Below are 14,757 nucleotides of genomic sequence, written 5' to 3'. Positions count from 1 at the left end.
AATGGTCTGTCTGATCCATTTGGCAATGGTTGCTGCAGACGCAGCCATGCCCTTCCGAGGTCCCTCAGGAAGGACAAAGAGAGAGTCCGTCTTTTGAAAGGACTCCGTAGACAGGTAAACCCTGATCGCCCTGACAACATCCAAGGAATGCAAAGCAACCTCCTTAGGATGCTTAGGCTTCGTACAAAGCGAAGGCAGGACAATGTCCTCATTAAGGTGGAACTCAGAGACCACCTTAGGAAGAAAAGACGAATGAGGTCGCAAGACCACCTTATCCTGGTGAATTACCAAGTAAGGAGAGCGGCAAGACAACGCAGCCAGTTCCGACACTCTGCGAGCCGAAGTGATCGCCACTAAAAAGGCAACCTTCTTAGAAAGCAGAGGTAACGATATCTTCCGGATGTTCTCAAAAGGAGAACTCTGTAACACGGACAGAACCAAGTTCAAGTCCCATGGAGGTAAAGGCTCCCTCCTGGGAGCAGCCAAATGTCGCACACCTTGAACGAAGGTGCAAATCAAGGAATGAGAAGCAACCGGGCGTTGGAAAAGGACAGCCAGTGCAGACACCTGGCCCATTATTGTGGCCAGCGGCAGGCGCTGGTCCACCCCAGACTGGAGGAAAGCCAACACCCTCGACACCGAGTATGAGCGAGGGGAGAACCCCCTGGACTCACACCAGGCGAAGTAAGCTTTCCAGGTACGGTAATGGGTCCTACCAGATGAGGTTTTCCTAGCCTTGATCAGAGTAGGAATGACCTCAGGGGCGAGACCCCTGTCTCTCAGGACCTGGGTCTCAACAGCCAGGCCGTTAAAGCCAGCGACTGTAAAGCAGGATGGAAGATCGGTCCCTGAGACAGTAGATCTTCCCGCAGTGGCAGCCGCCAAGGAAGCGCCACCTCCATGTGAAAAACGTCGGCGTACCAGGACCGGCGCGGCCAGTCCGGTGCTACCAGAATCACCAAGTGTGGTTCCGAGGCCAACCTGCGAAGGAACCTGGACAACAACTGAATCGGAGGAAAGGCATACATCAGATGATACTGATGCCACTGGGCCACCAACGCATCCGAGGCGTCTGCCAGAGGATTGCGCGTTCTTGCCACGAACCTTTCCACCTTGTGGTTTAGCCGAGACGCGAATAGATCCACGTCCGGGGATCCCCACTACGCACACAGCATCTGGAAGATTCCCCCTGGTCCAGGGTCTGGTGGCTCAGATAGTCGGCCTGCCAATTCTCCACACCCGGAATGTGAACTGCTGAAATTGCCAGGACATGAGTCTCGGCCCAAGACAGAATGTCGGTCACTTCCCGGGCCGCCCGAGCACTCCTGGTGCCCCCTTGGTGATGCAAGCCACCGCGGTAGCATTGTCCATCTGTACCCGAACAGGCTGGCATCCGTGGTAATCACTGTCCACAGCAACGGACGGAAGGACTTGCCTCCCGACACCGCCGGGGACTGGAGCCACCACAGAAGATCCATTCTGGTCCGGCGACTCAATGAGACACTCAGATCCAGAGACTGAGGTAGTCTGTCCCACCTGGTCAGGATCTCTGCTTGAAGAGACCACGTGTGAAACTGAGCAAAGGGTATCGCCTCGAAGGCCGATACCATCAACCCCAGGCACCGCATACAGGTCCTGAGTGACGAAGATGGTTTGTCCCTGATGCCCCATACACACGTGCAGATTATCTGAAGACTTTTGTCTGCAGAATTACCTTTTCTATGTAGTGCAAGGGCCTGCCGGATTGCATACAAATTGAAAGTGTTTAGGTTTGACCTCATATTATATGGTTTTGGTAAGTCTGCAGACAAAAGTCTTCAGATAATCTGCACGTGTGTACGGGGCATTAGGGACCTGATCTCGTCCTGTAAGGTCCGGAGCTTGTCCTCCGGCAAGAACACCTTGCCTGAGCAGAGTCCAGGATCATTCCCAGATAGGGAAGACGAACCGATGGCAACAAGGTCGACTTCTGTACGTTGAAGGTCCATCCGAAATCCTGGAGCGTCTGTACCGTGGTGGACAGATCGCGCAGTAGGCCCTGGCGGACACTCGATCTTAGGAGGAGATCTTACAGATACCCCAAGACCGCAATGCTCTGTGCCAGTAGCAGGCCCAGAACAGGCGCCAGTACCTTGGTAAAGACCCTTGGAGCCGAAGCGAGACCGAAAGGTAACGCCACAAACTGATAGTGGTCCTCCGCTATAGCGAACCGAAGGTACCTCTGGTGACCCTTGAAAATGGGGATGTGTAGGTACGCATTCTTCAGGTCTATAGAGGCCAGGAATTCCCCCGGACTCAGGGAGGCCACCACCGAGCGGAGAGATTCCATACGGAACTTCCGAAACACGCACGAAGCGATTCAGCGCTTTTAGGTCCAGAATAGGTGAACAGATTGGAATAAAACCCTCGAAACCTGTCCCGATGAGGCACCGGGACAATTTCCCCCTGGGCAAGAAGGTCCTGCACCGCTTGATGCAGGTCCTGCAGACGCCCTGGAGTCAAATGAAGATTTGAGGGAAAGAATCTGTCCGCCGGCCGGGAAAGGAATTCGATCTTGTACCCTAATCAAATAATTTCCTGAACCCACCTGTCCGGAATTGGGAGCAGCCAAGGTTGGAGGAAACCGTGCAAACGTCCCCCCACCCCTGAAACGGGTGAGGGCACCCCTTCAGGAAGAGGCGGATTGACCTGCTGAACCGGAATTGCCGGACTTCTGCTTGCCCGCCCAGGGCTTCTTCTGGCTACCCTGACCCTTGAAGGGCTTGACCTTGGTTTGATTCCGAAAGGCACGAAAAGACCCCCGATTGGGTCGAGAGGTGGAACCCCGTTTGCCACGAAAGGACTTGTTCTTCGGGTTCTGGGGCAGCATGGTGCTCTTACCCCCCGTGACGCCTTTTATCAAGGTATCCAAAGCCTCGCCAAAAAGGCGAGAACCTGCATAGGGAAAATCAGCGACTGTTTTCCGTGACGTCTGGTCAGCTGACCAGCTCTTCAGCTAGATCAAACGACGGTTAAGCACCGCAACACTAGATAGGCGTGCAACCAAGGGGGCCTCATTTAAGGCTGCATCGCACAAATATATGACTCCCTGGTGAATTTGGTCCACCATAGCCAACGTGGCAGGTGGGGCAGAATCAGACGCGAGGGTGCATCTAAGCACCTTAGTCCAATCCGCCACCGCCTGAGCCACCAGGACGGACGCGAAAACAGGTTTGAGCAAGGAACCCGCCACCGTGTAGGAATGGCGGGCTAGAGACTCCAACCTCCTGTCCGTGGGATCCCGAAAAACCGGGGTATCCTCAGTGGGAACCAAGGTAGCCTTGTTCAACACGGCCACAGTGTGATCCACCTGTGGAGGCACACACCATCACGATTCCGTAGCCGGAGCAAAGGGAAAAAGCAACTTAAACTGACTCGGTACCATGAATGGATGTTTTAAAGTGCGCCACAGCTCATTTACCGTGTAATGAAACTCAGCGGGGCAGGGAAAAACCTGCGCCGACTTGCGGGTCCTGTGTGTACCAAAAGAGGACACGATGCCCGGAGGACTGGGCTCATCCTCCAAGTGTAGGGTTTCTTTCACAGAAGAAATCAACTCATCCATGGTCGCACGTTCCTCAGACGACCCGGGAGGAGAAACATCAACCCCCTCCACCTCCGCCTCCCCCTCAGACCCCAGAGGGCCCAGGGATGAGCGAGACCCTGAAAAGGGCACGCCCGCCACAGCAGCCACATCACCATCTGAATCAGAGGAGAAAGATAATCTGGGCCTTTTCCTAGCAGCATGTTCAGCCATCAGCACTTCCATCTTGGACACTAAAGACGCCACTACGGCGGCTAAATCCGGTATAACAGGGGCCCCAGCAGGACTGGGGTCCCCCACCAGATCTGTAGGGATTTGCTGTCCTGAGATTCCATCGCCCAAGTTAGAAATTAACAGTGCAATAAGAGGTTCTGGCCCTTTAAAACCGCTGCGGTGTGCGCAGCCCACCGCTATATGTACAGTGCAAAAGACCCCCAAAAGGAGAAGAAACTGAGCCAGAAAAGACACAAAACAGAAGGTTATGGGAGAGACAGTCTGCGGAGCCCCACAGTGTTACCAAATCGATCGCGGCTTCAGAGGAAAAGGAAGGGAGGTCATAAGAGGCTGAACTATAGCTGCAAAGAAACCCAGGGAAAATGGCTGCCCATAGAACTGAATGGGAGGCTTCGGGAAAATGGCCGCCGAACATGTGCTCGGAACAATCGTTCTGCCACACGCTAGATGGCGTTGGCTGGCGCCAAAACAGCATGTAAAGTAGCCCACAGTGAAGCCAGACATGCATGCCCAAATTAAAGATGGCGGACCGCGCGGTTTTTCCCCGCTGCGGCCGCCACACACATCGTCTGCACCCCCAGAAACACACCGAAGTGACACAGGGGAAGGGGACCCAACCAAATATACACAGCAACGCAGCGCATGTACAAAAAAAGACCCCTCAGGGATCACAACAGGGAGCCCCACACCGGAACAGACATGGGGGACACAAAGCAACACAGGACTGCCACCCCAGACAGAGGCCCCACACAGAAGTACTTACCTGTACCAGATGGCATGGGGTGCCTCTCAGAACGGAAAGCCGCTGTCCTCATCTGACAGGGAGTGCCGTTAGCCAAGGACATTACACTGGAGTATCGCAGATGAGTCCAGTGAGGTAGCCACCTCACAGCTGCATCCCTGCTGCGAGCAGGGATGGGTCGTTCATAATTCCAGGACTAGCCATGGCTGAACGCTTGATGGCGGGCTGGGAGTCCCTCTGACCTGGTCAGGGCAGTCAGTCCGATTCCCAGCTCCGCATGAATCCATCTTCATTCAAAGAGTCGACTAAAACTAAAGCTGACAAAAAGAAACTGCTAGTATAACAAGAAAAAAACTGACATTTTTAAAAGAAAATCAAATAAAAAAGATCAGAAAGGCTGAGACTGTAGCCCCAGCACAGGGAAAGCCTAACTACTCCTGACGCTAGGCAGAAACAAACTGAGTTGGGAGTGGTCACTGCAGGGGGGTATTGACTAGTGGGACAGCCCCCATGGATGTGTATATGCAAATGCTTTTGTTCTTTTGACTAAGTCTTATGCCTAGTTACTCCTGCGGAGCGGAAGTCAATACCCAATAGTGATGACTTAGTGGAGGCGGCGACTGTCGGAGGACGTAAGAGAAACCGAGCCCAGTTCCAACTTCCTTTTTTGTGACCATTACAGAGGAACCCCCCAGGTAGTATTCATTAAACATTAGCGAGGCATGTGGAGAGCGCGGCCGGCCCCCAAAAGCTGCAGGACCCAGAACTCCAGCCCACCCACTCGCCATTTGCATCCCCTCCAGGTTAATCATCAGCAGTCCCCACCAACGTAGCAGTAGAGTCAACCCTGCGATACGATATTTTCCTAAACTTCTTGGGTGACCCCCTAGCCTCATCGGTCATCCTGTACAGTACAATGTCAGCATTCACCACCCGTAGCCACATCGGCAGCGTCAACACCTCAGTATATATCCACCGTCTAGCAATTAACTTCCTTACACAGAAGAAAAGAATACACACACAAAAAAAGTTTTTTAGCTGCATTCAGTCCGTCCACCTCAAAAACCCACTAGAGAAACTAGAGGGGAACAGATATTAGGGAGCCCAAATTCCTCCTCTATAAATTAAGTGACCTGAGACCACAAGGGCTGCACCGTGGGATGACCAATCTTAACCACTTGCCGACCAGCCACCCTCGATATATGGCGGCAGGTTCTCCCAAATCGCCGTACAGGTAGGGCGATTGGCAGGAGCGATCCTGGGCGGCACGCGAGTGCCCCCATTCGCCAGCAGGGAACTGATGTACGGGGTCAGCGGCCGCAATTGCTCCCCATGGAGCGAGAACAGCGGTCTGCGGTTGTAAACACAGTAGACAGTGGTTCTTTCAGGAATCAATACAGGACTCCTGTGTTCCTCCTATTTAGGAACACCGGTCTCTGTATTCATAAGCCCATTCCCCTCAGTTAGAAAACATCATCTAGGCTCACATTTAACCCTTTGATTGCCCCAGGGTTAAGCCCTTCCCTGCCAATGTCATTACAGTAACCGTGCATATTTTTAGCTCTGATTACTGTAGTAATGTATACAAAGTGTACTGGAACAGACCAGTAGACAAGAGAGCCTTTGAGGGATGGACAGAACCTAACCACAGGGCGAAGATGAACAAAATAAAGTATTTTATCCTGATTGAAGATTGATCATCGTTATTTTTATTGTCTTCATCACATCACATGGGTTACTGTATTACTCATTGTAAGCACCACATACCTCTGCACTTCCCTGTCTGAACCACAACTGTAACCTGTATTGATCAATCTTCAATAAGAATAAAATACATTATTTTGTTCCATCATCGCCCTGTGGTTTCATTCTGTCCATCCCTCAAAGGCTCTCTTTGTCTACTGGTCTGTCCCAGTACACTTGTATGCATTTGGTTTCAGAACCAAGGGAAGGACCGCCGTATTTATGGCGATCCCAGTGGCACTATGCAAAATTCTTAAGACCAACCCCCAGTTTTTTTTCTACTGTAGTAATGTCACTGGCCCCCCAAAAGTGTCAAAAATGTCAGTTAGGTGTCGGATCTGTCCGCCGCAATGTCGCAGTCAAGCTAAAAATTACAGATTGCCGCCATTACTAGTAAAAATAAATAAAAATGACAAACTAGTTTGTAGACGCGATAACTTTTGCACAAACCAATCAAAATACACTTATTGGGATTTTTTTTTTACCAAAAAGATGTAGCAGAATACAAATTGGCCTAAAATTATGAAAAATTTTGATTTCTAAATTTTTTTTATTGGGAAGGTTATATAGCAGAAAAAGTGAAAAAAAAAATTATTATATATATATATATATATATATATATATATATATATATATATTTTCTTTTTCCCCAGAATTGTTGCTTTTCGCAGTTCAATCAGAACTACAAGCCATCAGCCACGTTAGCTGATGGTAGTTGCTAAAAATGGCTACGTGGTTTTGGAATTGTGGACAGCAGGTGCAGAGAAAAGATTCCCCCGCCCACTGTAAAGCAGAGATGGTGATAAAGAGAAGAGGCTGCAGGAGCTGGATCAGTTTACATGTTCCACCCTAAATAGAGGTGGAGCATGTAACATGTTCCAAAAGGTGACCCTAGCCTTTAAATGTCTTGCCTCATTCCTGTAACTGCTAAATCTGCAGGAGCGCCTGTTCTTTTGAAAAATAATAGGCTTACTGGCAAGATCGCAAGGTATAAATAAGAGAAATAAAGCCTTAAAAAGAAACTAATACAGCTATCACATGTAACAATTGGTAAACTGCAATATAATAAAATGTTTGCTTTTGGATATAATAATGCTTTAACAGTTTGGAGGCTTACCCTTCCAGAATTCTCAGGACCAAGACCCATGCCAAACTCTGTGCGTATATATGTGTTCTTAATGAGACTTGTTATGTCTTCAAAAGTTTTACCATAATCCTCACTGGAAAAAAATAAATAAATTACATTAGTTCTATTTAACCAGGTTTAAAAAAATTAAAAAAAACACACACAAAAGCATTCCCCGAGTCCTGTCTGTAGTGAGCTCAGCCCTACTGGCCCGCCCCCACTTCGATCCATCCAAGGGGCTTGTGGGAAGGATGAGAGTGGAGGGATAGCAGGGATCAGTGCCAGAACATGCGGATAGTCCATGGCAGCATCCATGCACCACTCTGCATCTGGTAACTTTTGTACCCTTCTGATCCCACAATACTATTCTCTCATGGCTCCCAATACCATACTCTTCTGAACCCCCAATATCATGCCCTCCCAACACCCAAGTAGAGCTGTAGGATCAATCATTTAAAAAAACTGTACACTGGCCAGAAATCAGAGCAGTCAGCCAGGCTCTAAAAACTATTCGAGCAAAGCAGCCTGCAGTAACAGATGTTATGCTTTTATAACAGCATTAGCCGTGTAGGGGTGACCAATTACTCTCCAGACATGAATGTGAATTCTGAGTTTTTCACTGAAGCCAAATTAAGGTGGGATAGTTTACATTTTTACAGTGATTTTTTTAATAAAAAGGGGCGTCGCACCCCGGAGATCTTTGATCTCCTCCATGTTGTCCAGGTAGATCACCTCTCAAAAGGTTGCCAACCCTTGCCCTATCAACAATCAATCCAGAGGAAGGCAAAAAAAAAAACCTTTAAAGCATGCTTCAATTATCTCCAACAGGAAAAAAAAAGACCTTTCTGATCCCCAAAGGAAAGTTTTCCTGGATTAATAAACACTGGTGAGGTTACTTAGAATTTATAATAGCCAGTTCTTTTCTGTGCCTTTAGAATTACATTTTTTTTTTAAATCCACTGAGCTGGCTAGAACTAGTTCCTAAAGAAGTCTTCCATATTTTCAACACTTTTACTGTGAAGAAGTCTTTACACACATGGAGATTAAAGGGGCTGTAAAGTCAGAAGGGTTTTTTTTATCTTAATGCATTCTATGCATAAAGATATAAAGCCTTCTGTGTGCAGCAGCCCCCCTCAGCCCCCTCTCTAGCCAGCGATGTCTACGAGAGCCTCAGCTGTCTGGGACCCTCTCTCGATTGGCTGAGAAACAGCAGCAGCACCACTGGCTCCAGCCCCGGTCTAACTCAGTTAGCCAATTAGGAGAAAGAGGGGGCGGAGCCAAACGGCTGAATGGACACACGGAGATGCAGCTCGGCTCGCATGCCCCCATAGCAAGCTGCTTGCTGTGGGGGCACTCAACAGGAGGGAGGGGCCAGGAGAGCCGAAGAGGGACCCGAGAAAAGGAGGATCTGGGCTGCTCTGTGCAAAACTTCACAGAGCAGGTAAGTATAACATGTTTGTAAAGTCTTGTGTTTTTTTTTTTCTATTAAATAACACAAGACTTTACAATCACTTTAAACCCAAATTCCTGCAGATGTAAAGAGTAAATGCTAATCCTTTGCAATGACTAACCCTTTTCACTGCCAACGCTGTTTTTGCACACATTAAAATAATTTTAGGGCCTGAAGATTAGTTAAAACCCCCAAACATAATATATTTTCTAAAAAAAAACTCCCTGGAGAAAAAAAATGATGGTACTTTCTCAATTTTTAGGTCGAATGATATCTGCACAGCGGATCATCAATTGCAAAGTTTCAGTATATTTTTTTTACTAAAGTTGATTTTAGTGCACACAATATATTACTGAATTTTTGGTAAAATATATTGTCAAACGCTCACAGTAAATATATTGTGAGCAGGCGGCAGGTGCAGCGATATAGATGTGTCTTCGGCTTGGTTCCCAGTTTAGAACATGCATTTGCACGTCCCCTGCCAGTCCGTGCTGTGATTGGAGACAGCATGAGTTGGCAGCAGATTCTAGTCAATGATTTCAGCTGAAACCTGCTGACTGGCTGTGTCCAATCACACAGAGTTCTGTGTTTTCAAGAAAACAGGACTCGGAGTACAGTGAACAGCAATCTGGCTGTTTTTTATCCCTTAAAAGCAGGGAGAAAAAAACAGCCAGATTAGTAGGTAAAAGCAGCATATTTTACACTTGTTAGACACACAGTTCACTCAGTTTGTAAAGCCCCCACTAAACACAAAATGTTAAAAAATACATATGCGCTTGCCACTACCCTCCTTGTGCTATCTGGTGCTGCTGCCAACACGAATGTGTTACCACATCTGCAAGGAAGATAATTGCAGCTCTACTCCCCTTTATGCAGTAAAAATAATATGCTAAACTCCATAAGAGAAATACCATAATGCAGGCATGTCCAACCTGCGGCCCGGGGGCCGAATGGGTTACCACATCTGCAAGGAAGATAATTGCAGCTCTACTCCTTTATGCAGTAAAAATAATATGCTAAACTCCATAAGAGAAATACCATAATGCAGGCATGTTCAACCTGCGGCCCGGGGGCCACATGTGGCTCGGAACCCCAGGCAATGCGGCCCACTGCCCGCTGACAATTTTTTTTTTTGCTCGGGAGGAGGAAAGTCGGGTCGGGGGCATGGCCACAGCAGCTTATAACTAACAGTAAGCAGAGGCTGCCTCGGAGGGGAGGGGGGAGGAGAGCATGTGCAGTGTTTCTGACTCCTACCACCATGACCACTTCTTCAAATCACTGAAGTGGTCATGGTGGTTAGAGTGTTCCTTTAATATCCCTCAGAAGAAGTAAACCTCTGTATACTGATTCCATTTCATTTGATCATCCTCTAGTTCTGTTAAATTAGTGCGGTGGGGCGGGTAGGGCGCAGCAGCATTTTATTACTTATATACCTTAACTATAGTATACATTTTATATGCGGCCCGAGAAAATTTCTCTACATTTAATGTTGCCCAGAGAAGCCAAAAGGTTGGACACCCATGCCGTAATGTGAAGTGCTTGCGTGATATCGCAAGCCCAATTTTTAGGTTCAACATATCAAAAGCTTACAAGCCACACTGGACGGGCAGTAACAAGATTTTAGCCCATAGCCAATTCGAATCCAAGTGGATTTTTGAGTTGCAGACCCCCACACCAACAGGACACAATCCGGAATTTGAGACCTATTGCTTTATTAGCGATTACTAGCTTTTAGTGTAGGATTTACTTAGTTACTTTCTGATAAAAAAATTAAAAAAAATAATAAAAAAAAAAAAAAGATGATTATTTCTTTATGCATTTTACAAAACGGATGTAGATTATTGGTATCATATAGATGACAATACATTTTTTTTTGTTTCAAGATTGGGAGCAGGAAGCTGAAGTGGAGATTATTACCTATTCATTAACTGGGTTTAACTTTTTTTTTTTTTTTTTTTTTTTTTTTTTTTTTTTACATTATTTCAGATATGAATATGTACTGGTACCTTCAAGCTTTCAATATGGTTTAATTTTTATATTTTCTATATTTTTAGGTCATATTTTAAGTAATATTTTATTTTATCTTTTTTGGTGAAATGGTAAAATATTGTGTTAATCAAGATCAGGTGGTTAGGTTTGCAATGTAAGCAATCAAAAAGCAAACGCATTGGTTCTATAAGAAAAAAAAAAAAAAAAAAAAAAAAAAAAAAAAAAAAAAAGAAGAGGTCAGCGATCGGGGCATAATAGTCTAGCACAGGGCTCAACAAACCACAGGCGCCAGGTCGCATTGGCGATTAGAATTAGTGGACTGGCAACTGGACTACACTGCGGCCCCTGCCAGTGGGCTAACATGCTGCTCCTGCTGGTAATTGAGGCCGTGGCTTTGCTGCTGCTGTACAGAGATGCTTCCATCCGGGGGAATGGGCGCCCTCTTGTGGTGGCTGGGGCTTCAACAAGCAGTCACTGGCAGCGCTGGGGGTTTCCCCCTGCCTGTTCTCACTGGTCAGAGAAGAGGTTGAGGGCTTGATCTTTCGCCCTGTCCTTACCGGTGAATGGACAGGGAGTGTGCGGCAGCTGGTCAGAACAGCCTCCGTTCCATTTACAACCCCACAAAGATGGAAAGCATCCCCCCCCCCCCTTAAAATGTCTATTTACTCCCTGTCATGCCACACAGCCGAAGGCTGTGATCAGGTCCGCCTGTCAATTTTTCACCACCAACTGATCCTGTTGGCCAAAAACAGACAGATGGTGGTCCTACTTTCAAATCAGATGGTATCTATTTCCATAAGACTGCCCCATAGAGGAGAGCGCGACTGTGTCCATGTTGGCTCTGCATAGCGGAGCGGACAAGACCTGTCATCCATCTGCTTAGGGAGGATTAGCAGAGAAATCACCGCTGAGCAAGCGGATTCCACTTCGCGGAAGTGCATGTGTGAAAGGGGCCTAAGGTGGCATGAGTTACTGGATCTATCACCCCCAACTTGCTGCACTGTCCTTCCCTAGTGAGCCACTGCCCATCACATCATCAATCCAAGTACACACGGGCCAAATGCCAGGCAACATCAGCTGGTTGATTAAAAACCGGCCACCATTCAGTCTGTGTGTATGGCAGCCGTTCTGACAGAAGCCAGCCATTCGGCATGGGCAAAAAAAAAAAAAAAAAAAACTGGCTCTAGACCCATTGTTTTGGTGTACGTGTTATGCCCATCACGGTTTTGCGATGCACGAGTTAAAGAGCAACATTCCCATGGTTAAACAAATACACCGATATTTAGCCTTGAAAATACTGGATGAACCCTCTGCACACTGCTATACCCTTTCAAACAAACTTTGCAATAAAAAAAACAGAAATATTTAGTTCACACATATTGCAATACATGTGTAGCCGGGATCGGACTACCATATAACATATAAAAAAAAAAAAACACATATACAGTGGGTACGAAAAGTATTCAGACCCCCTTAAATTTTTCACTCTTTGTTATATTGCAGCCATTTGCTAAAATCATTTAAGTTCATTCTTCTTCCTCATGAATGTACACATAGCACCCCATACTGACAGAAAAACACAGAATTGTTGACATTGTTGCAGATTTATTAAAAAAGAAAAACTGAAATATCACATGGTCCTAAGTATTCAGACCCTTTGCTCAGTATTTAGTAGAAGCCCCCTTTTGATCTAATACAGCCAGGAGTCTTTTTGGGAAAGATGCAACAAGTCTTTCACACCTGGATTTGGGGATCCTCTGTGTTACAGGATCACCACATGCGCACATCAGAGAACGGAAGGGTGCCTGTGTGAAATCTAATCGCAAGTGTAACCGTTACCCAACACACTGACCGCAGACAGTATTGCACATATCACTTCTTTGGGATTACAAATATCACATTGAACAGTGATAAGAGCTCCAACTGCCGATGAAGTTTCCAAGGCCCTGCTAGGAGAAGGGGTTAATATTTGCTTAGCGATTTAAAGTAACGTGAACCCGCCCCCTTTAAGGCAATTAGTTTGAACCAAATTATATCTTTGGTAAATTTCTAAGACCTTTTACTGGGTCATAGTCATTAAATTGCCACAATTGACAGTCACTGTTTGAGATTCTGTTCAATTGTGTTATCAATGATCTTTGATATTTCCTATCAATTATTCACATCCATACTGGTGTCATTCTGTTGAGTCCCACTGAGTTTGGTGGGGTTTAACCGACTGATATTGGTATATTCCTTAATTATAAAGTTTTACCTGTTCACCTTTGAGTTATACCGGTTTACCTTTTCAGTAAAATAACAAAACGTTATTTCAATTGTGTCAGTGGGTCTTTGGAGAATATACTTGCCATGTCAGAACCTAGAGTGTCAGGTGGGTTGGATTGTGTACAGGGTCAGGTGAGTGCTGAGGAACACCCTTTAACCAGCAGCCCTCAAGGGGCAGTGCTACACGATTAAGCTGACTAACTGGGTCAAGGTAATCCCTCTTTAGCCAGTCCTACTTTGCTTTGCCACCACAAATGCTATGGGACAAAAAGACAAAATGGGGAAGAGCTACACGGTTTAGGTTTGGACACGGACCTGCAATACAATAGAAACAAGATATACATGTGCTCAGATCTCATTAGCTTGGACCATGCATATAACAAATATCCCTATTTGTTATTGCAAAGTTTGCTTGAAAGGGTATAGCAGTGTGCAGAGGGTTCATCCAGTATTTTTAGTGTTCATAAGTGGTCACACCCCTTTAGCACCTGGCAGATTATATGCATGGGCAAGCTACAGTGATCTGAGCACAGGTATATCTTGTTTCGATAGTATTTAGCCTTGGCCGCCGTCACATAGCTCCATGCTTGAAGAAGTGAAGTGATCAATGACAATGCCTCAAGCGGAGTTGTGTGAATTAATTTCCAGTACTGATCAACACAGTGTTTTCTGCAAACTACAATACATACAGGCTGGTTTATGTTGTTTAAGATTTGCATAATATATATATATATATATATATATATATATATATATATATATATATATATATATATATATATATATATATATATATATATATATATATATAGGTAAAACTAGTTAATAAAAGGTTATTACACCATTGGCAATTGCTGTTCTTTTTTCAACAGGAGCGGCACCCCTAAGGTGGAGTGATGAGCATATTGTTTTAAGGGGCCCATGACATCCCCATTGTATGCTTGAATTCCATCCTGAGAGAGGAAAGTCCCACAGGTGACCCTCAGAGTGAAAAAGCAGTTTAAACCTATATGATATACGGTACATTCACTAGGTCCACTCAGAGGTGATGCATATAATAAGAGAGTAATTGTGTATTCACTGATCTAACACCTGGAACACTGCCTGGCACAGTGGAGGAGCTATTGTGGTTGAAGAGAACACTACGCACATTGTATATGGAGTGACTGTGGAGTTTGAAGTGTTAAACAACACACATTATATATGGCTCATGTCATTGTGAGATCTGTGTTTGTATTAAAATGGCACTGAAGCTATGATTGGGTCACTGTTTTGTTTTGATATATTGAAACTAAATATTTGGTTTGCGATATTACACAAGCACTTTTAATAATACATTGTTGTATTTCGGTTTTGGAATTCAGCATATTTTTACTGCATAAAGGGAGCAGTGCTAAAGGCAGGTGATTTTTTAAAATCTTATCTTTATCCAAAATAAAAAAACTTGTGTGCAGCAGCCCCCCTAATACTTACCTGAGCCCCATCTTAATCCAGGGATTCGGCTGTCAGGGCCTCTCCCTCCTGATTGGCTGAAACACAGCAGCAGGCGCCATTGGCTCCCGCTACTGTCAAAGTCAGTGAGTTAAGGAGAGAGAGGGGGCGGGCCAAGCCATGGCTCGGTGTCT

At 46.0% G+C, this 14,757-nt stretch overlaps 1 protein-coding gene across 1 annotated transcript in view; it reads right to left on the bottom strand.

Annotated features, from left to right (window-relative positions):
• The window catches only part of SORT1 (sortilin 1), a 252,133-nt gene that overhangs the window by 174,940 nt on the left and 62,436 nt on the right, over window positions 1-14,757 (bottom strand). The window contains exon 4 of the mRNA XM_082244645.1: window positions 7,420-7,522. Within this exon, the coding sequence (XP_082100771.1) occupies window positions 7,420-7,522 (103 nt within the window). The remainder of the gene's footprint in view (window positions 1-7,419; window positions 7,523-14,757) is intronic.

Source organism: Pelophylax lessonae (genome assembly GCF_965119305.1).
Source record: "Pelophylax lessonae genome assembly, chromosome: 2".
Lineage (NCBI taxonomy): Eukaryota > Metazoa > Chordata > Amphibia > Anura > Ranidae > Pelophylax > Pelophylax lessonae.
Note: the sequence above shows the minus strand (reverse complement) of the source record. Positions and strands in the feature narration are given on the sequence as shown.